General features: G+C 38.2%; 2 protein-coding genes across 3 annotated transcripts in view; one reads left to right on the top strand and one right to left on the bottom strand.

Annotated features, from left to right (window-relative positions):
* Nucleotides 1-16842: 16842 nt before the first annotated feature.
* Nucleotides 16843-22975, top strand: part of SUPT3H (suppressor of Ty 3 homolog (S. cerevisiae)) — a 382176-nt gene continuing 376043 nt past the window's right edge. For both annotated transcript variants that reach the window (XM_012723795.1, XM_012723808.1), the window contains exon 1: nt 16843-17094. The gene's annotated coding sequence lies outside the window, so the exon portion shown is untranslated. The remainder of the gene's footprint in view (nt 17095-22975) is intronic.
* The window catches only part of LOC105853519 (runt-related transcription factor 2-like), a 41790-nt gene continuing 40097 nt past the window's right edge, over nt 21283-22975 (bottom strand). The window contains exon 3 of the mRNA XM_012723818.1: nt 21283-21441. Within this exon, the coding sequence (XP_012579272.1) occupies nt 21350-21441 (92 nt within the window). The 3' untranslated portion in view covers nt 21283-21349. The remainder of the gene's footprint in view (nt 21442-22975) is intronic.

Genomic DNA, 22975 nt, shown 5'->3' with positions numbered 1-22975 from the left:
ACTATACTTCCAAATGTCTTGAGAAAATAGTGCTTTTAAGTAATAGAAATAAAGAAAATGGATAAGTTCCAAAAGTGTATAGGTGCAGAAGTTGAGACAAAAGACTGTTATACAAGAGAAGAAAACTCAAAATTAGTGGAATCAAGGAATGAAAACTAAAGCTATCATCAAGACTGATAGTCAGAAAGTTGGAGTAGTTGTGGGGAGCATCTAAGATTTTGCCTGTGATGGGAGCAGAGACTTAAGCCTTTCTAATCTAATCAATAGACCATTAAAGGCCCAGGCAAGCACCAGTTGGTTGATAAGTGGATCACCACCTCTTTCTCAGTTCCAAGAACTGTGTTCTCACACTAGAGGAAACACCTGTGATGGGAAGGAAGGGCAAAAATGTGAGGAAAGAAAACTTTGACTAGAACAATGTAGTCCCCTACTACCATTCATTCTCCTCTTTTTCTTGACCACCCCCATACCACTCTGTAATTTCCATGTCCTTCTTCCTTCCTTCTTCCCCTCCCTTCCCCTTCCTACCTTTTTTCCCTCTTTTCTTTCTCCCTCTTTACCCCTTCCTCTTTGCTTTAACTTCTCTCAAGGATGAAAGAGACACAAGGAGATAGAGAGGAGGAAAGTGTGGATAGGATAAGGAGAAAAGGGAAAAGAAAGTCACTTTGGGATCTGAAAACTTCTCTCTGCCACCAATTCTGATCTTGCTTGATTTCCCCTCCTACCTGTTTATACGCATAAATAAAGTGAGGAGGAAACAAAGTAGGGTTTATGGACTGAAAAATGGAAGAGAAAAGTAGGGGACAGTCCCATGAAGTAAATCATTGTGTCTAAGCTTCATTACTACCCAAATGATACCTACTCCAGTCCCAAAAGCTCATTGTCATATTCCCAGTGGCTCAATAGTTTTGTTTTTTTTTTTCCTCCCAGTGCCAGTTAGAAAATTCCTTACACTTGTGTATATAAAAGCTTCAAACACTTCTTCTGCAAGAAGGGATAGCCCACAAGAGTCACCCAAATATTGGATTAATTGTAGGCTTTCGGTTACTTGTGTGGCTTTGGAAAATTACAAAACTCTGTTGAGTCTCCATTTCTTTGTGCTTAAGTGGGGCCAATTGTCCCTACTTTCCTAGATTGTTGATTAGCTGCAAGAGCATTAGAGCACTTACCATCCAGCAAGCCCTCAGTGAAAGATAACATAATGATACAAGGATGAAAGCCCTAAACTGAAAGCTTAGATGACATACTGGTAGGAAAGTTAGAGGAGTTCTTTGAGGGACTGCCTGACTTCAAAACTCAGAGTTACAGAAATTTAGGAAAAAAGGTTTTTTCTAAGCCTGGGAGCGATGCTAGAATTTGATGACAAGAATCCCTGTTAATAGTAAAGATTTAACCTGGTGCCAAACTCTTTACATATCATCTTTGAACATTTATAATGTTGTTATGTGTACTTGTTTCAAAAGAAAGTATGCACCTATAAATACATTTCAGTGGGAAATTGAGAGGAAAAGCAGCTCGTAAACCTTTCTCTGAGTCAAAATTATAGCTTAAGTCTTAGCTGTTCATGCTCTTAACACCCCCAGTGATAACAGCTGTGTTTACTGAGCACTTATTGGGCCTAAACACCATCCTAACATGGTTATTCTCCTTTACTCTTTATTACCCTCCATGCAGCAAGTCCAGTGAATAGGTGAGGATCCTTGAGCATAAAAAAAACGCTAAGGGGCCTACCTAGTGGTGCAGGGGTTAAAGTCTCAGCTCTTTCAAGCTATTGTGAGTCACTGTGGCATGAGTTCAGTCTGTTTGAGTTTGATCAGTAGGCCAAGGAGCTGACCTACAAGGCGCAACAGAACTCTCCTGCCTGGCCCTCTGCTCCTCAGCAGTATATTTCAATATATCTGCCTGTTTGGCTTCCCACCCTGTCTCTGTGAAATCCTCTCTCTCTCACACACCCCACCCCAGTACCTCTGGCCTACAGCTCAGTTCTTGTATGTATAATCAAATAAAAAAAATAAATCTTTATGGAAAAAAAAGAGGCTAAGGACCTTTCCCACATGCACATGGAAGGCAGTGAAGCCAGGATCTCTGAGTCTACTGTTTGCATCTTTAACTATTACATTATGTTGCCAGTGTGTCTCTGATCCAAGGAGGAAGCTCAGTGGAATACCTGAGCAAAGTTTCTGGCAGTAAAACAACTTCACATACTCTGGATTTCTAAACCTGGCTCTAAACCATTTAATAACGTTGGAGCCCTCAAAATATTTTAGGCACAATGCTAGATTCAATTAGATGCAGGGAATACTAAGATGTTTCCTTAGGTTCAATTAGATGCAGGGAATACTAAGATGAGATGTTTCCTGCCTCTGAACACTTCGACAGGCCCATCCTGCCATTCTGTTGTATTGTTTTCATTTAATGTTATAATTTTAAAGATAATTAGTGTTGCTCTAACTATATTTAATAATATACATGCAATTCTCAAATCTAAAATCAAATTGAATCTAAATAATGTATCTGCAATGCTTATAGTTTCTTAGACTATTATGTGACTAGCAAATGATTTGAATACATATTTCACTTTATAAGGTATACAAATGGCCAACAGGCCATTCTTGAAATACTAACCAGATTCACAAATCTGATATCACTAATTACTGGGGAAATGTAATTTTAAACCACTCTGAGATGCTATTTCATATCTATTCAGATGGCTATCATCAGACAGACAGTAACAAATGTTAACAAGGATGTAGAGAAAGCAGACCCTTAAACATATTTTCCAAAATATGGCCATTTTGGAAAACAGTTCAATTGTTTCTTAAAATGTATAACATAAATTTACAGTATGACTCAGAAATTTTACTCCTTGATTTATCCAAAGAGAAAAAAAATACTGCTGTATAAAAAAGTTATATATATATGTATGTATGCATGTATGTATATAAGCATTACTCATAGCAATGAAAATGATCCAAATGTCCTTCAATTAGAGGGGGACGGGGGTGGGGTGGAGGTGGGGTGGGGAATGAACAAAATGTGGTATATCTTTTCAATGGATATTGCTATTCAGTAAAAAATTGAATTAAATACTGACACATGCTGCAAGATGGATGATAATGTTTGAAAATATAAGGCCAAATTAAGAAGCCAGACACAAGTGGCAGCATTTTATATGACTTCCCTCCTGTGAAATGTCCAGAATAAGTAAATCTGGAGAGACAGAAAGTAGATTAGTTATCATTTAAGCTTGGAAATGGAAGCAGGGAGACACTGTAAAAAGGTACAAAGATCGATGACATGTTCTAAACTGGACTATGGTGATAGTTGTAACAATTTGATAAGTTCACTAAAATCACTGAATTACACAGGTGAAATAAATGAATTGTGTAGTATATAAATTACATTTAATTTTTTTAAAGTTATTAGTCACAATTATAGGACTAAAAATATTTAGAGTTACTTTAGCTATTATAATACATGGTATCCATATATTTGTTTTAACAAATCTATAATAGCTATATGTGAACTTTTTACACTAAAGCATGTAATTGTCATTACATACCTACCTAGGTTTAAACTATATCTTAATTTTAAAGCAATTACTCAATTGTGAGATCATTTTATAAAGCAAGAAATATTTTTTATAATTAATAATGTTTGAAAAATATTTTGGGTTAAATTGTGCATGACTCATAAAATGCATACTTGTATAGGCTATGGAATAAGGTAAAGTCCCCTAGTAAGTACCCTCTTTTTCACTGAATTTTCAAGACATGTCTTTCTTTTCCAAATATTTATTGTACATTCTTATTTTACCCTCTCAGTAAAACTGTGATTTAGGAAAAATGTCTACTAGCCTTATTTTATATATGAACAAATATGAGCTCAGATGAGTTGGTTGATCTGGCTAAAATAACCTAGCACCCAGGGGTTTAACAACCATACCTGAGCATGAAACAGGGGGTTATCTACCATACCACTGAACACTAGAGTGGCCTTAACTGACTAGTATTAAGCTTCTACTATTCAGCCAGTATGTCTATAAATGAGACTGGGTTGAATTTGTTGTTTCCAGTTAAGCACATATAGGAGCCATCATTCTCATCCTTACAATAAAGAACAAAAGCTGAACCAGTTGAAACCAGCCACTTTCAGATGCATCAGAGAATTATTGGGGTCACATGAAAGAAAGATGAATACAAATTACCCCAAACACAGGAGACACAAATGAATGCCAACAATCATAGTTTACCAGGAGCAAAAACACTTAAAAGGTAATTTGCTGGTTGCTGGAGACTAAACATGGATTATAAGCGAGATAAAAACTGCAGGGGTCCCAGCTTTGGAAAGATCATCCTATAATTCTCATTTTTCACCTTGACAGGTCCCACTAGGTTCTTGGGTTTTTATCAGAGAAAAATACTATGAAACTTCACATAAGGGAAGGGGAAGTACTCTATTTTGAAATAGAGTACTCTGTGCTAGCTTTGCTTGCCCTAAAGAGAAACTGTTTAACTAATCTGGAAAAAGAGACATACCCATTTCTAGTTCTATCTAAGCCTTCCTCAAGTGGAAAAAAAAAAAGACATCTTTTTACTTACTAAATAGGGGGTCAGGGTTTTGAGAAAAAGATGGGAAGATCACAGCCCAGAGACACTGGCTCACTAAAAAAATGGGACCCTAATAATAGGACTAAAACATTCCTGTCAGCCTAATATTTTGCCAACACTCTCAATCAGGCTTCTGTATAACTACTATTGAAAAGACATGTAAACCTCAGATCCTACTTAAGATAGAATCTTTAAGGGAGACAAAAGAAAAAAGGTCATAGAGGACATTTTAACCTCTGACACCATGGCTATAGCAACAGAAAACACCGCCTGACTCCTAAGCAGCTAAAAATAAAATTTTTATGGGCCCTCCCTGGTGGCACAATGGGTTGGGACACAGCTCTGCAAGCTGGCCACAGCTGCTTCAGTGCAAGTTCAATCCCCACTCACCGGGGTGGCCCACATGGTGTGGCAGGCCTCTCCTGGCCAGCCTGCTGTTCCCCTCAGCAGTGTACTTCGTCAATTTACCTGTTCTGCTCCCCTCTCTGTCTCTGGTAGATCCTCTCACTGTCCCTGCACCTCTGACTTGTATCCCAGTTCTGTATGCATGAATGAATGAATCTTTAAAATAAATAAATAAATAAAACTTCACATCAAAGGCCTATCTACCTCAGTTACTTTTATGGAATATAGAGATATGGCAGAATTTTTGGAAATTTCAGATCAGGAATCTAAAATGACCATGATCAGTAAGTTAATGTCCTAATGGAAAAAGTAGAATACCACTCAAGAACATCTAATGTAAGCAAATAGATGGAAATGCCAAAAAAGTATAAAAGAAAAAAACTAAAAATCAACACTTTTGTAATGGAAATGGTGGTGAACCTTTGATAGGCTTGTCAGTGGAAACAATACAAAGAAAAAAGAAATGAGCTTGAAAATAAATCAATAGAAATTTCCAAAAAGCAAATGTTAAAAATAATGGGGAAAAAAAACAACATTGAATATCCAAGAATGGTGGAACAATTAGAAAAGGTATGACAAAATTGTGATGGGAATCTAGAAGAAGAGAGGAAGGAAGGAAGGAAGGAAGGAGGAATGGGGGAAAAAACAACATTGAATATTCAAGAATGGTGGGACAATTAGAAAAGGTATGACATAATTGTGATAGGAATGCTAGAAGAAGAGAGGAAGGAAAGAAAGAAGGAGGGAGGGAGAGAAGGAGGGAAGGAAGAAGGAAGGAAGGAGTGAGGGAACAAGATAAATATTTGAAGTAACAGTGGCCAAGAATTATTGATCAAAATTAATGCAAACACCAAAGTACAGTTCAGGAACCTCAGTTCAGGAACCTTTACACCAATGTAAAGCTACACAAGGTATATAGCATATTCAAATTGCAGAATATGAGTTGTTGGAGCATCTAAATTGTAAAGGGCTTTGTTTGGTTTGGTTTCACAGATTTTATTTGTCTCCCTTCTTTCTCTTTTGACTTCCTACCTAAACACTTTTTACAGGGAGTTGGAAAACCTAATAATTTCCCATTTTAAGAAGGAGAATATATGTAAATGTAATTAGCAGAAATTTAGAATCTCCTATTGACTTTATCTTTCCAAATGGATTGGGATTGCAAGTTTCTTTTGAGCAAGGATTATATATTTTACGATTCTGAATTCCTTAGAGGTATATCATATTGCTTATACTGTACAAGCTAAGGCAACGCATGTTGGTTTAACTGATTGAAAACAAGAGCCATTCTTAATGTATACCAGATACCTACAGGTTTGGGTTGGAACCTGGTGAAGCACTAAGTCACCAAACAAGTGAATTAAACAGTTTCAAAGTTTTATTGGAATATTTTAAAAGTGAAACTCATTCTGTCTATGAATCTCATAGATCCCATAGAATGTTGTATATTTATAAGACTATTATATTAAACTATAAGCTCCTCTCCCACAGGTATTATCTCTTTTCTCTACTTTTATTTGTGAGAGGCACTTAACTCATATTTGGTAAAGAAAAAATTTAATAGTGCCTAAACAAAGATAATCTAAGGCCATTAGATAATAATGAAGTTATGCATTTAAAAGCAGTATCTAAATGTTCTATTTCAGAGTAATTTTGACGTCTTCCCAGAAAAGACGCACACCCTTGCCCTACAAGCCCAATCTTTTTAGGAAACCAGGATTCCCACTTATCCCTCTTCCATCCAATGACTTTCATGTCTATTACCATTGGCTTCTTCTAGTTGTTTCCTGATCTAGTGTCCTTTACATAAGGGGGTGGGAGTCAAGAACAAACAAAGCTCTTTCCAGAGGCATAGATTGACACCACTTCAGATGTATGTGACCACACCATAACCACCATCAGGCACCTCCTAAAGTCCCTCTTCCCCATGCAACTTCTGAGTCATATATACTTTAATATAAAACATACAATTTAAAAAAATGTTATCTTCTTCCAGTCCAAAAAAACCTCTTTCCATTTCTTCTTTCCTTCCTCCTTTATTTGATAAACTTCTCAATTGTGTGATCTGTTTACTACATTCATATTTACAATCCCCTAAACCTTCAAGATGATTATATTAATGTTAAGGAATTTGACCGAACTCAGAATTCATGTCTCAGTTTCTCATCCATTATAAGTTCCCTATGTTTTAACATCTTTTCATAAAGCAAATGGCCCTTTTATGAAGTGAATAAGCACATGCTAATTTATCTGTTTCCTGTAGTTGTTCAGAAGAAAGGCAGGTTTCCAGGTTGAGGTGCTGCCAACAAGGACAGTCTGAACCTCTCAAAGTGGAGCTGGAGTTTGGGGTTTGGCTCTCCAACCCTCCCCAGGCAACATTATCACTGTTCCAGAGCTGACTCACTAACTCATAAGAGACCCAGCATGAAAGTCAATGCTGAGTATTTGATTGACAATGAGGAAACATAACTGGTGGAATGAATCTTCTTAACGCAATCACCTATTATTGAGGAAATTTCATAGAAGTCAAAATATTTAACAGTTGCTGGTCACATTGAATCAGGGAGTTACATAATTTGAATTGTCGAGTAATTATTAGAACTCCACTGACCTACTCCATTTATTTTTCCCCCACGCATCCTCACAATATTAACATACTACATGAATTGTTCTAGTTCCACCTTTTCTGTGCTTTGACTAAACCCAATTATTTACATACTATCTATATATATTTAAGATTTATTTATTTATGCATTACAGAACTGGGGTACAGGCCGGAGGTACAGGGGCAGTGAGAGGATTCACTAGAGACAGTGGGGAACAAAATAGGCTGACTGATGAAGAACACTGCTGAGGGGAGCAGTGGGAGGGTCAGGAGAGGTCTGCCGTGCCATGTGGATCACCTCTGGGACAGGTGGGGATCGAACTCCTGTGGAAGTGGCTTAAGCTTCTTAGTGCTGTGCTTTGACCTGCTGCGCCACCAGGGAGGGCCCTACATACTATATTTTTAAAGATTTATTTACTTAAGCATGCAAGAACTGGGGTATAACCTGGAGGTATGTGGGTGGGTAGGTGGGTGAGAGGATTCACCAGAGACAGAGTGGGGAACAGAACAGGCATATTGACTGCTGAGGGGAGCAGAGGGAAAGACAGGAGAGGTCTGCTGTGTCATGTGGATTAGCTCCTGGCCCTGGCCTGGGATGTCCAGGGATGACTTAACCCTTTGTGCCACCAGGGAAGCCCTGTGTCCTAGACTCTTAATCAAAGCCTTCCTGTCCTTTCCAGGATCTAATTCCATCTTTGTGTTGTAATAGTTTTGTCATTGGCCCTTTCTATCCCATGTTCAACTTTTCTCTTTTCCAGCTTCTCCAAAACTTGTTATAAGCTCAAGTCTTTTGATCTTAAATATCTAACCTGTGACCCTGGATATTTCTATAGCTACTCTTTTCTTCACAGGCAGTTCTTAATAAGAATAACACACTCATTGACTTTTTAATTACCTTATTTACTGTTCATTTTTCAAGTCATTTAACCAAGCTTCTAATTCTACCATTTTTTTGGAAGCTGCTTTGCTAAAGATCACTTTGATCTGGCTAAGTTTAGTTAACTGTAGTCCTCTTTTTATGATCTTTAATCTCATTCTTTGAAACTCTCTGCTCTCCAGATTTCTCAGTGTTTTTTTCATAGGTTCTTCCTTTCCCCTCCCAATGAATGTGTCTGTCTAGGACCCAACTTTGACTCACTGTTCTTTTTTCTATGTGTGTCCCCTTGGGCATTTTCTTATCTTACCTGGCTTAGTTGTGCCCACACAAATCCTTTGGAGAATGTATTTAGGGCAAATCTAGGAGCAGGGTTAAATTTCATATATAAGTAATGCTTGTCAAATGCTATATACTCTGTGCTGTTGATGCTCAAATCCAAAAGCACATCTGCTCTCTTGAGTGTCACTCATTATAGCGTCTATCTCCACCATTCTATCTGAATAGTCCATATGGCCGTGGGATTATAACCACCTGGAATTTTGTGCAACCACCTTAAATTTAACAGATATGACCTATCACTTAATATATTAAGAAGACTTGAGTTCCCTTTTTACCTTACATCCATCCTCATATTTTACCAAGTCCTATAAATTCAACTTCTTGAGTATTTCTAACTGTCATTTTGTATCATTTTCTAGTCCACTGATGTAGTTCTAGCTCATATTGTCTCTTCCCTGGAGAGTCAGCTCCTTTCTATCTTTTACCCTTCCAGCCATTCATGCATATCACTGACAACTTACTGATGGACAAATTTAATCAAGTCATTATATTAAAAAATCCCATACTTCCATGGCTGTCCATTTTTTATTAGATCAAGTTTAAATCCCGTAACATAATGCAGTAAATTTCCTTTGATCTGGCCCCCACTGGCTTCCCTTCCTACAACTTATGATCTTACCATGTTGGATGACTTCCAGTGTTTCTACACACTCTGGTTTTGGTCAAGTTGTTCCCTTTGCCTGAGTTGTACTCCATTGTGTTCAACTGTCATTCACTTTAAAAGAAAGAGTTTTTGAATTTTTTGGTAATAGAGATAATTATTTAAAAGTTACTTATTAAGAGCCTATTATGTGCCAGTCACTTTACATGCATCCTATGCAATTCTCACAATCAGACATGGAAGCATACATCTTCCCTCATTTGTGGATGACACAACTGTGGCATAGAAAGCCTGCCTTCCTGGACATCTTTTCTGACCCAGTCAACATTTAGTGCCTTCAAAGGTCTACTACCTACCTTATGTCTGTAATCTGTTCACAATAATGGTGACCTGATTTACAGTATAGCTATGATAGTTTTAAAAGCTACCATTTCTAAATTATTTAAGAAAATATATTAATAGCTCTAGGCCTGCCAGTAAGCCTTCAAAGACTGGGGCTGCTGTAATTTAAGAAAAGAAAAGAAAAAAAAAAGATAACCAAACTGCTTAACATTGGAAATAAATAGGAATTTGTGGATGGGGAAGAGCAAGAAGGATAGAGTAGAAGAAGAAAGGAGTACATTGTTGAGCAACATGCGTGTGACAGGAAGGCTTTTAAGAATAGGCATTTCCTTTTAAGTTGTGTTTCTGTGATGTAAACCCCCTTTCATCATCTCAAAACTTGAATAAAATCTGCTGTCCACACACAGAGCTTTGTGAAAACGCTTTTGAATGAAATCTAGGAACAGAGTTATGTTCCACATCTGAATGGATGGTTGTGGAGTAAGGGCAATTGACAGCTCACCCATGGGCTCCACTAATTTAGCATAAGTAGAAGTTCAAAGCTAGAGGAGACTGAGAACATTAACTCTCCAGAAATATGAAGATATTTTGGGTTGGGATTGAACTTGCAAAATGAGATTGGTTCAAGCTAATCTTAACCTAGGGCTTAAAAGTCAAGATCTCAGCTAACATCTGGCTTCCATATTATGGCAGTGCCTTTGCTTTTGTTTATATACTTTTGTCACAACTAAATTTATCAGTAAGAAGTTTTTACTGAAGGTAGAAACTTGGTGTTATTCATCATTATATCTCTAAGGCTCACCAATGACTGGTGTAATAAGGGGTTCCTCAATAAACATTTGTTAAAATAAGTATCACATTGATATAGATTTACTGAATTCAGAGAAAGTGAATCCCTAATATTTGAGATAAGATCTTGTGCTTAGCATATTCCCAAATCTAATGTATCAAAATATAATTAACACAAAAACTAACCAATAGCAAATTAATAACTGGAAAGCAATAACTCTAAACTACTGAATATTTTAAATGTCAGGAGTTTTTCCTTTAAATTCTGATAGCAATCCCACCACATGGATATTCTTATTCTTATTTTATGTGTAGGACATTTAGTTTCAGAGAGGCTGGATGTTTTGTCTTGGGTACTATGGTTGAAAAGTGATACCAAAATCCATATTATATTCATTTTCATATTCCCATTCATATTCATATGCACATACTCATACACATAAATATACTGCACCATCCTTCACTGAGTTAGTGACTTTGTTTTAAATATATTTTAGAAATAGATAATATAATTTATGTTGCATCTATAAAAAGCTAAAAGTAAAAATCAGCGACTTGGTTAAATTTGATAGTATAGTCAAAATAGGTTCACTGTATCTAGCTTTGGAACTTAAACTAGGAAGAGCGGCTTGCATTAATCACAGTACAGTTTAATTTTTGTCTCTTCTTTCAGCTATAATAGAAAAAGAAGTGTATATGCATAATGGAGAATGGACAGTTAGTCCAGTTTTGCATATAAATATTTCAATGACAATATTTTGGAGAACTGGTTGCTTTTGTACATTTGTCTTAAGTGATTCACTTTCATGTACTGATAGGTAAAAATGGAAGTTCAGGCCCTCCCTGGTGGTGCAGCGGGTTAAAGCACAGTGTGAGAAGCTAAAGTCACTTCCGCATGAGTTCGATTCCCACCTGCCCGGGAGGTGACCACATGGCATGGCAGACCTCTCCTGGCCCGCACACTGATTCCCTCAGCAGTGTACTTCATCGATATGCCTGTTCTACTCCCCACTCTGTCCCTGGTGAATCCTCTCACCCTCCGTATCTCTGGCCTGTACCCCAGTTCTGTACAAATAAATAAATAAATCTTTAAAAAAAAAAGGAAGTTTATTTTTCATTTCTTTTTTTAAACAAGGGAATGTTTAGCTCTCCCAATATTTTCTTCAAAGAAAAATAAATATTCTTTGCGATGTTAGACAGATCTTGATCATTTTTTACAACAGGGGGAGGATTAGAAATTGATGAAACTATAATAAAAGCTAATAATACAAACATTTCTTTGTTTCCCTAAGAATGAACTTAAAATGGCAAAAAATAAATAAATATAAATTAAAACACTGCACCTAATTATTTCTAAAACTGAATTCTTGCTTTCAACACATTCTTTTTCTAGTCTTTCTCACCTCTGTTGATAGCAAATTCATTTTTACAGTTTTTCAAGATAGAATTACCATTGGTTCCTCTCTTACACTAGAACCCCAAATCTAATCTGTTAGCAAATTACATTGCTTTTTCATAAACTTTGTGGAGTGTAATCGTGTCTTAACTAACACAATCCTACTACAAGATATCATTATTTCTTGCCTGAGTTAACACACTAAGACTGTTACTCTTACAGATTATTTTCAACCCAGAAGTCAGAGTAGTAGATGAAAAAGGCTACATCATATTGTGCCAATTTTCTGCTGATAGCCTCTCTGTCTCAGGCATAAGGGTCTTCCTAGTAACTTTTTGATCTCATGTTGTATTATTTTCTTTCTGCATCACTTATCTTTTGCTAAAATGGCCTGCGGCCTGTCCCTGCAGGACTACTCCCACTTCAGCGTCTTGGCAGGTTGTTCTCACTGTCAGCAGTTTCTGTGGTTACCTCCTTACTCCTTCAGCTGTTCGATACTTTCTTCAAGTCATCACTTAAATGTCACTTTCTCAGTGAAGCCTACCTTGCTTGCCTAATTGATAAATTAGAATATCCCATTCTTGCTGTGCTTTGCCTCATTCCATATTCCTTCCCTGTTGCGTAACCCTTACCTCTCCCCACCCCACTAATGTTCTCATGTTACATAATTCAGGTATTTATTTTGTTTTTTTTTGTCTAACTCCTACTCTAGGACATGTATTTGATGATGACATGGATTTGTCTGTTTTGCTTAATGCTGTATCTATAGCTCCTGGAATATTCAGGCACCTAGTAGATCTACAATAAGTATTTGTTGAATGAATGAAATAAGTAATGCCTATCACTTATGATTAATAAACAGAAGTTATCTTCAAAGGGAGGAATGCAGAATTTGTTTTGTTTCCATTATAAGATGTATTTACTATATATCAGATATATTCCCCATACAATGGGAATAGGAATGGCCCTTTTCATTTTTCTAGAGAATTCAGTGACTTGTTGAAACCCTGATTTCCTGATTCTCCTTCAATTCTGGGTCTCCAAAATATGATCATTAGTAAATGATCATATAGTAAAGTACTTACTTTAAAGTATCCTAGAGGGCTAAACCTACATGGGATGGTTCATAAAAGGACAGATCATGATTACAGTTCTACAAGCTATACTACAGTACTGAAATTCTGAACATTTTATGTCTCGTCACTTTTTTTCTTTCCCTTTGAAATATATGACTATAATTGGAAGGTACTGGAAACCAATTTGATTAGATCTTGCATAATTTGGTGAATAATTATATGCATTCCAGTGAATCCACTGATTTGATTAGTATATATTTTTTCATGTTGGTCTTTCTTGTGAGAAGCCTAATGTCAGTTGGATATGCAACTCTAAAGCCAAAATCATGAATATTTATGTAATTTTCAGTAGCACAAATATTAATGCTAAATTATTGTATACAACTTTCAGATCCATCCTTAGGTCTTTTTTTTTTTTTTTAATTTATACATACAGGACTGGGCCACAGGCCAGATGTGCAGCGGGGTAAGAGGATTCAACAGGACAGAGTAGGGAGCAGAACAGGCAGATATACACTGCTAGGGGAACAGCGGGCCAGTCAGGAGAGGTCTACCATGCCATGTAGATAACTCCCCTGGCCAGGGATCGAATTTGTGCTGCAGGGGCTTTGATAGCTTCATAGTGCTGTGCTTTAAACTGTTGTGCCACAGGTAGTCCCTGGTCAGGCATTTTTTTAAAGCAGCACAGAATTCTAGGGTTACAAGTTTTGAGCTCATTTGATTTATGATGTTACTATACAGATACAAAAACTGAGGCCCATCAATGTTAAGTTATTCACCTAGATACCACAGAGCTGAGTAAACTTTTTGATCAGAACAAGTTATAAAAATAAAGCAAAGTTCTTGTGAGATTGCAATGGAAATAAAATTCTTATTATCGGGTAATTAATTGAGCATAACAATAACTAAAATATGTGATTCTAAATCCAATACAGTTCTACTTGTTTCCATGGTGATTAAGCTTTAGAATTGTGTGTGTGTGTGTGTGTACATACACACACACAGAGCGCGCAAAGGATAAAATAATTGTGCACATATATTTTAAAAAGGACTTCATAGGGATCTCCGGCCTAGGAGTGAAGTTTCAGTGCTATCACCTGTAAGACCTCAGTTCCATCCCCGATGAGGGAGGTAATCCACATGTGATGCAGCAGACTTCTGTCTCATCTGCTGTGTATTTTTTGCACAGTGTATTTCAGTATATCTGACTTGTTCCTCACAGTCACTGGTTAACCCTTTCACCCCCTAAATCGACACTCCAGTTCTTCTATGCAAAAAAACAGATTTCATGGACACCCTCATTAATAAGGATCACGTATCACAAAAGAGTAAGAATTTGTAGGTCACTTGAACTGTCTGTGGCATTCACATGAGAAGCAACCACTTAATTACAGAGATGGCTCCACAATAGGTGTAGCTTCTGCTACTTGGAGAATGAGTTTATTACCTAATGTTATTTTTTAAGATGCCAAGAGGCATTTTTAGACATGAGCATTTTGTCTCTGCCCCAGTGAGTCTTTATGAAGATTATTATGCAGGAGGAATGTGTCTACAGCAACAATGTGTCATTTCGCTTTAATGGCTTTGTTCAAGGGCTGGAGACATTTTTGTGGTATAATGAATTCACTTGGTCTCTTCATGTGTTTTTTTTTTACCGGCTTTGGAATCACATATTTTTCTAAGAGGTAGCATCATCAATAGCTTTTTTGTGTTAGCTTTGTTATAATTAAGAAACCCTACTGACATTGAGAGTTTTAGATATGTTGTATTAATGTAATGGAAAATATTTTTGATCCTCTGTATATAGCAGCACTCTCAAACTTCAGATAAAATTATGGCTAAATTAAAAATCTAAAAATGGTTAGTAGATTTCAGGAGGTAATGTTACCAGAATAGCTGCTGTGATTTCGAAGTTAGGATCTCTGCTAGCAGCATAATTTACAATTTCTTAAAAGTGAAAGTTTAAGTTTCTTAGACAAGTTCATTAACTTAGTTTCCTTTCTCCATGACTCACTTTCATTAATTCCTGATGTATGTGATGAGTTAGAGACCAGTAGCCTGAGAATAAAGCCACCAGGTTTCTTTTCTGAAAAACCATGTAAAATCTGGCCTCCCTATAGTACAAGTAAAACTTACTTGCAAGAACTACTCTGGCAACATTAATAGGACATAATTTTAATTGAAATGATTGGGCTGTTATTTTTTGGTAATAAATTGAAAGAACTTTTCAATTATTGCATTTCTTTCTTTTTAAAGAGGTTATGACAATTTTCTCATTGTTTTCCCTAGCATTGAATTAAGTCATGATTTACATATTGTAATGCACTTTTACATTCCAAAATATATTTACTTCCTTGGAAGTTTAAGTATTTGGCAACTATTGAAGTGCTGGGGAGATTAAAGAGAACTAAACACAACTTAACAGAATACTCAAGTACAATAGAGAATATAATAAACCACTAAAAATATTAAAATAAGCAAATAGGTAGAAATGATTACTTTGGCACACAAATACAGGCAAGAAAGTAACTGAAGCAGTAATAGTATAGTAGTAATTGAATCACCAGTGAAATAGTTTGTATTTGTCACCATAGGGCATGAACTTCCTTAGAGTAGGTAAAAAGAATGTTAAAAATATTGGTAACAGGGCCCTCCTTGGTGGCACAGAGGGTTAAGCACAGCACTAAGAAGCTAAAGCCACCTCAGCATGAGTTCAATCCCCACCTGGGAGGTGACCCACACGGTGCAGCAGACCTCTCCTGACCCACCAGCTGCACCCCTCAGCAGTATGCTTCCTCAATCGCCTGTTCTGCTCCCCACTCTGTCTCTGGTGAATATTCGCATTGCCCCTGCACCTCTGGCCTGTACCCCAGTTCTACATGCATAAATAAATAAATCTTAAATATATATATATTGGTAGCAATACTTTTCCTAGTTTATACCTAGCTGAATTCATTGTCTTGATGACTGCATTACTCAAAGAACTACATTAGTGCTAATCAAATGTGTGGTGAGGATATATAGTTCATTTGTGGGTATGTAAGATCTTAAAATAAGAGCGACTAGGCCAAATTTCTAAGGGAAAAGAAAAATGTGGGCTCACAGATTAAAAAAATCCTTGAAGGCACAAAATGATGTAAAAATAAGCTATTACATTATTATAAAAAACCTTGAAATAGAAAAACCGTTTCAACAATAAAAATATGGGTGCCTCAATGTGGCAAAATAAGTTGAGGAAAATGAAAAATCCTACTTGACCATGACCTCTCACAATACCCGGAGACGCAGTGGTGATGGGTGGAGCTGGGGTTTCTGATCCAGAAAGAACTTCCACATTCATGCTCACATTAGGGTCCTCTGTGGGAGTGGTTCTTTCAGATCTGTTTCTCTTAATCACTCTAAAAGCACAAATTCGCTACGATCAGATCCACCCAATTCCTCAAAAGAAGCTTACATGGGCCAATCTCAGCTCTTAAATTGAAAACAAACTTGAAGTGTGGGTCACCCACCTCCTGGAAAATCCCTCCCTGCTTCAATCTTAAAAGCATCTAAGCCGGGCCTTGAAAACGCTGGGGTGCTCGGTCCATCTCCACTTCCCTACCCGCAGCCTACAGCCCTCAGGCCCGCCGCGTGCCTCAGGGGCCTGTGGCGGCACACGACGGCCAGAGAGAAAGTGGACGCGCGTGCCCCACACGACGCCCCGCCCCCGGCGAGCGCGGCGGAAGTGGCTTGCTGGGGAAAGCAGACCGCGGGCCACCTGGCGCAGCGCGCATGCGCCCGCGCCCGCGCCCGCGCCGCCAGAGGTGGGGGCGGCAGAAGTGCTCCCTCCTCCGTCTCCGCCACCTCCGCCCCACAGACTCGGGCTCACGCCATTTTGCGCCCCCCCCTCCCCCGCCCTAGCCGAGCCACCTTTTCCCTTTCTACATGCTCAGGCCCCTTTCCCGCCCCTTTCCAAGCGTGTCCTGGGCCGCAGCAGCAGAAACCGCGCCGTCTGCACCCCTGCATTCTCCACGCGGGACGCGCAGCCGTGCCTACAAGTGTTCTTAAAGCAGAGGTTGTAGGGGGAGTGGGGGGCGGTGCGGGGCGGGCGGGGGAGAAGTCCGGGAGAGCGGAGGGACGCCGCCTGGCGAGCCCCGCGTCTCGGCCCCAGCGCCGGCCCCGCCCTGGTCCCGGCCGGGGTTTGCCGCGGGGGCGTAATTGGCGTTTGCGCGGGAGACCCTTGCGGCTCTCTGGTGTGAGGCGCTGGCGGGGCGCGGCGCCCTGGTTTTCCGGCTGAGCTAGGAGTTGGCTCTTGACTCCTCCCAGTCGGCGGGTGGGCGTGGGGCGAGGGGAGCTGGGCGGCTAGCGGCAGCGGGCGTTGCTGGGGAGTGTTAAGAGGCGCCTTCTGTCCGTTACTAGGGTTTTGGAGGCGAAGTCCTTCTAGAAGGAAATTGTTGTTTTAGAGGCGGCGTGAAGAAAGAGGTAGTGTTAGTGGAAGTGAGCCCCCAGAAAAAGGCAAAGAGCTGTTCTCGTGGGTTGAGTCTACATCTGTGATCCCTGGGGAAGTTATTTGTATCATTGTCTGGGTGTTTCATCTAGTCTGTAAAATGGGGGCAGCAATAGATCAAAATTGCAAGGGTTACACGAGATGATACGTTCAGTGCTTGGAGCAGTGTCAGGCTCTGCTTAGTACATGTTAACGAATTTTCTGCTTGTGTTTTGAGAAAGTCGGATTGATTGTATTTTCTAAATTAAAAATCAAGACATTTGATCTGGTGAGTGAGAGTGCAGGGCTGGGCATGGAGGAGTGTAACAACGGACACAGTTGATCCTCATCACATACTGTTAGTGCTCACGTGCATAAAACAAATTGGTGTATGTATATGAGGATCATAAAAATTACGCGCTATGCAGACCGAAAGAATTTAATATGTATTTACTTGGGAAGAGAGGACTTAGGGTTGTAGTATATATGAGCGAGGAACTTTTGGAAGTGGGATTCAATTACCTCTGCAAATTGAAGATAGAACTCTGGGAATTTCTGGTGAATGTTTCCGAGAGGTTGCGTTTGACTAAATGTGAGGAACAATTTCCTGATAGTAAGTTGCAAGATTGGAAATGCCCTTCATTGTGTTCCAGGCAGATTTCTTGGCTCTGGGAATATTCAGCTCAAGATCGAGAACATTCTAAGTCTACATCTAGAGTTCCAGTGTTAGAACTTTGTGCCATGATGGAAATGTTCTGCAATCTGTGCAGTCCTATTGTGGTAGCTAATAGGCACTTGTGGCTCTTGAGCATTTGAAATATACCTAATGAAACGGAGAAACTTAATTTTTAATTCACTTAACTAAGATAAATGTAAATAACCACATTTGTCTATTGACTGTCATTTGAGCTTCAGGTTCTAGAATCTACACTTTGAGACACCCTTCTGTTTCTTGATTTGATTGAGTTGAAGTCACAGAAGCCAACTCCTGAAACTTTTTTTTTTTTGCCTTAGGGAATGATAATTATATTCAAATAATGCCTTTCATTCAAATAGTATAGTTCAAAGCATGGGTCTGTTAGTAGTTATTTACAGCTTGACAAATTAAAGCATTCTTTGACTTCTAGGTTGTTCAGCTAATGCCAGATTCACTTGGAGAGCCATAACAGTACTAATTGGAGTTTCCTTTAATCACTATTGTGCTGTGTTGTGATCTTGGGTTTCCATTATCTTTTATTACTTTGGTTAATTTTCAGAGAAAACTTGTTTACTCATACCTGAAGTTTTATTCATTTGAAATTATGGTGCCTTAAAAATGTTTTTGGTATAGTAAAGTAATTTGGTTAGTTATAGTGGTAACTATTCAGCATTTGGTCATTTTGGAAGTAGTTTTCAGGCTATTGTATTCACAGTTTTTGGTGAAAATTTGGTGATACTTTACACAAGGGTATGTTCTTTGAAAAAGCTATTTTTCTTTTTAAGGCAAATTAGATTTAAAAATAAAACCTTAGAAAAGCCCCTTATTTATAGATAGCATCCTGAACTTTGGTATCAGTAAAATAGTGCCTTCAATGCTAAGGCTGAAGGTAATAGTGAGTTCTGCAACAATAAGGTAAAGCTTATGATAATGGTGTAAGGAGATAGTTCATGTTACGCTTACCAAAATGGATTGTTCTTAGGATGACTGTATATTCCACTTTTTCTGGGACAAGCATGGTGAGACTTGTTTGTCCCACCATAGTCATTAATAGAAACTGTTTCACTATCAAAAATGGCTGATTGGGAATATGTATCAGGATCGTGTATTATTTTTAGTGAAATTTATAATATATAATTTTAGGCAGATTAACCATATTGCACAGAAATGCATTCTCTTTAAAGCAGTGATAAAATTACTGTTTATGTGCTTTAAAATCAGATGAGCATTCTAGAATAAGGCCATTAAGTGACCTGCCCTTCCTTTTAAAGCACTAACAACTCAAAAATTTGCTTTTCCCTTATAATTACATAGAAATCTTAAGCAGCTTGATTTCATTACTGTACAGAAAGTCATCTTTTGAGGTAGAAGACTACAAAAAATGTTAGGCCATGTCAGTCAAATCCTTAGAATATGGATTCTTGTTGAAAATAACCCCTAGTTTATTTTATGGTGAGGTTGAACATTAAAATCATTCAGAAATCTGCTTATTATATATTAGATTGGAAAAGAAAAATTTTGCATATAGTTCTCTTAAATAATAAAAGTTGGCCAAATGCATTGTTATAAATTTACAGTAGTGCGTAAAATATTTTATTGAGTGTCAAAACACATTTGGTTTGAGTCCTCTGCTGAGGGTTAAATTGTGATGTGTTGGCTGCAGCACAGCACATAGGAAGTATTCAATAAATATTAGCTGCTATATACTTAAGTTTATTGAATAATAGATCTGGAAAAGATATTAATGTTCCGAGATGCAATTTGGTATCAGTAGAAGGAGAGCTTAAAAACTAATCTGCAAAACTTAGCCATTTGCTGCCATATTCCTTTTTTTTTTAAATTTTAAATTTATTTGATTTATTTGAATTTCAGTTTCCTCATTAGTAAAATGGAATTGCACTAGACCTTGAACACTGGGGGGCTAGGATTATACATCCCCAAAATCCTAGATGTTCTTCCTAGTCTACAAGTTTTGTACCCACAGATTCATTCAACTAACATCTGTGGTTGATTGAATTGGTGATTGCAGAACCCCAGGACAGAGAAAAATTCATGTGTCAGTGAACCTAATTCAAACTGATTCAAGGGTCAACTTTAACATCTAACTATCTCACCTCTTCACAGGATTGTTGGTGGGTTCAAAGGAAAATAAACTTATGTTGCTAAAGCAACATTTAACTGTTGTATTATTTTGCAAATATTTTAATATTTAATTGCCTTTATCTCAGCTTGTCCACCTAACATTTCCAGTAAACACTGACCATAAGTCTGCCAAAATTGTTTAGTTTGTGAATAATAATAGGCATTATTACCCAAAATAATTCTCTTTGACAAGTACTACCGTAAGTCATAGAAGTGGTATTTTATTGATTTGGTTACAATACAATCTCTATACAATAGGACTTCTTACAATGGCTAACGGAAAACTTACATTTTTCTAGGCATTTGATGCTTTCTGTGAGATCAAATGAGAACTAACCAGTGATTTATTTACTCAACCAAACATGTCATTACCACTTAATAGGTAATACTGATGAAGCTCTTAATTTCTGGAAAAGATCTACATTATACTAATGCATCTCACATCTGAATGATAGTTAATGGATATTGAAGGTTGAAGTAATGAATCTGAAAATAGTGTGCTATTTGGCATATAGTATATAACAGTTACTGGAAAAAAGTGTGTTCATTGAGTTTACTAGGCAATAAATTGAAATAATTTATGTGAATACACTATGAATTATAAAATACTATATAAATAAATGCATTATTCTAAAATATGAATTATACTTTTGGTATTTTAAATATTAGTGAGGTTTTGTAACTGACTTCTATGTCAGTATAGTACTAATTGCTCCATATATATTGTCTTATCATCTATGAGAGGAATATCCTTAATCTCCATTTTAAAATGAGGGAACTGAGACAGGGAGGTGATGTGACTTGCCCAAGGTCACATGTTAAGTGTTAGAGCCTGTATTTGAACTCCAGAGCCCAGCTCTTTACTGCTACATTGTGAGTTTTAGCATAGGCAGATGTTCACAACAAAGTTCACTATGACACACTGTGGAGATATTTAAGTTAATTATCATCAACTTTTATTTGTATGGTCTTTGTGGTGTAGTAGAAAGAACTCTGGACCAGGAGTCAGGGGACCTCAGTATTAATCCCAGGTGTATCACTAAATAGCTGTGTCCTTGGGCAGTTCAAGAAACCCCTCTGGACTTCAGTTTCCTCACCTGAAAAATGAGGGATTTGGATGAAATTAGTGATGTTCAAATGATTTCAAATGTCTTTGGTCCCCCTCCCGCCAATTTGCAAGGTACACTTTTGCTTATAATAGTTGTTTATCATCCTAAGATTCACTTTTAAGCAAAAACTTTCTGAAGTTACTTTTAGAGTCATTAGTTTGTAAGATAATGACAACACGAGTCTGCTGACTACTACTTGTATAATTTCTTAGCAGTTCCACATTACAAGTCTTTATGTAACATCCTCAGTAGGTTCCTTGAAATTGCAACTTTTAGTTAAGTGACTTTTTTTTTTTAAAGATTTTTATTTATTTGTGCATACAGAAGTGGGGTACAGGCCAGAGGCTCAGGGGCAACTTTTAGTTAAGTGACTTTTTTTTTAAAGATTTTTATTTATTTGTGCATACAGAAGTGGGGTACAGGCCAGAGGCTCAGGGGCAGCGAGAGGATTCTCCAGAGACAGAGTGGGGAGCAGAACAGGCAGATCGACAAAGTACACTGCTGAGGGGAGCAGCGGGCAGGCCAGGAGAGGTCTGCCGCGCCATGTGCGGCCATGTGGTCACCTCCGGGGCAGGCGGGGATTGAACTCATGTGGAAGTGGCTTTAGCTTCTTAGTGCTGTGCTTTAACCCGCTGCGCCACCAGGGAGAGTCTAGTTAAGTGACTTTTAAGGAAAATAGGTCCTTGAGTAATGTGAATATTCTCCAGTTTTTTTTTTTTTCCTCTTCATGTTATAACCAAATAACATTATTCAAGGATCTGTATTTCATGTTTTTTTTTTTTTTTAAAGATTTATTTATTTATTTGTACAGAACTGGGATACAGGCCAGAGATGCGGAGGGTGAGAGGATTCACCAGAGACAGAGTGGGGAGCAGAACAGACAGGTTGACGAAGTACACTGCTGAGGGGAGCACTGGGGGTGTCGTGGGCAGGAGAGGTCTGCCTGGCCATGTGGATCTCCTCCAGGGCAGGCGGGGATCAAACTCATGTGGAAGTGGCTTAAGCTTCTTTGTCCTGTGCTTTAACCCGCTGCGCCACCAGGGAGGGCCTATTTTGTTTTTTAAGGATAAATTTTTTTTTAAAGATCTATTTATTTGTGCATACAGAACTGGGTACAGGATCGAGGTGTAGGGGCGGTGAGAGGATTCACGGGAGACAGAGTGGGGAGCTGAACAGGCCAATTGATGAAATACATTGCTGAGGGGAGCAGCTGGGGGTCAGGAGAGGTCTGCTGCGCCTTGTGGGTCACTCTGGAGCAGGGATTGAACTCATGCTGAAGTGGCTTTAGCTTCTTAGTGCTGTACTTTAACCCACTGCGCCACCAGTGAGGGTCTAAAGATCAATTTTTATTTATTTATGCATATAAGAACTGGAGTATAGGCCAGAAGTATGGAGGTGAGAGGATTCACCAGAGACAGAGCTGGGAGCAGAACAGGTGGGGAACAGAACAGGCAGGTTCACTGAAATACACTGCTGAGGAAAGAAGCAGTCAAGATAGGAGAGGTCTTCTGTGCTGTGAGGG

This window comes from Condylura cristata, unplaced genomic scaffold, assembly GCF_000260355.1.
Source record: "Condylura cristata isolate star-nosed mole 26May11 unplaced genomic scaffold, ConCri1.0 scaffold00001, whole genome shotgun sequence".
In the NCBI taxonomy this organism is placed as follows: domain Eukaryota; kingdom Metazoa; phylum Chordata; class Mammalia; order Eulipotyphla; family Talpidae; genus Condylura; species Condylura cristata.
The sequence above is the reverse complement of the archived record's forward strand: the minus strand, read 5'-3'. Positions and strand labels throughout refer to the sequence as shown.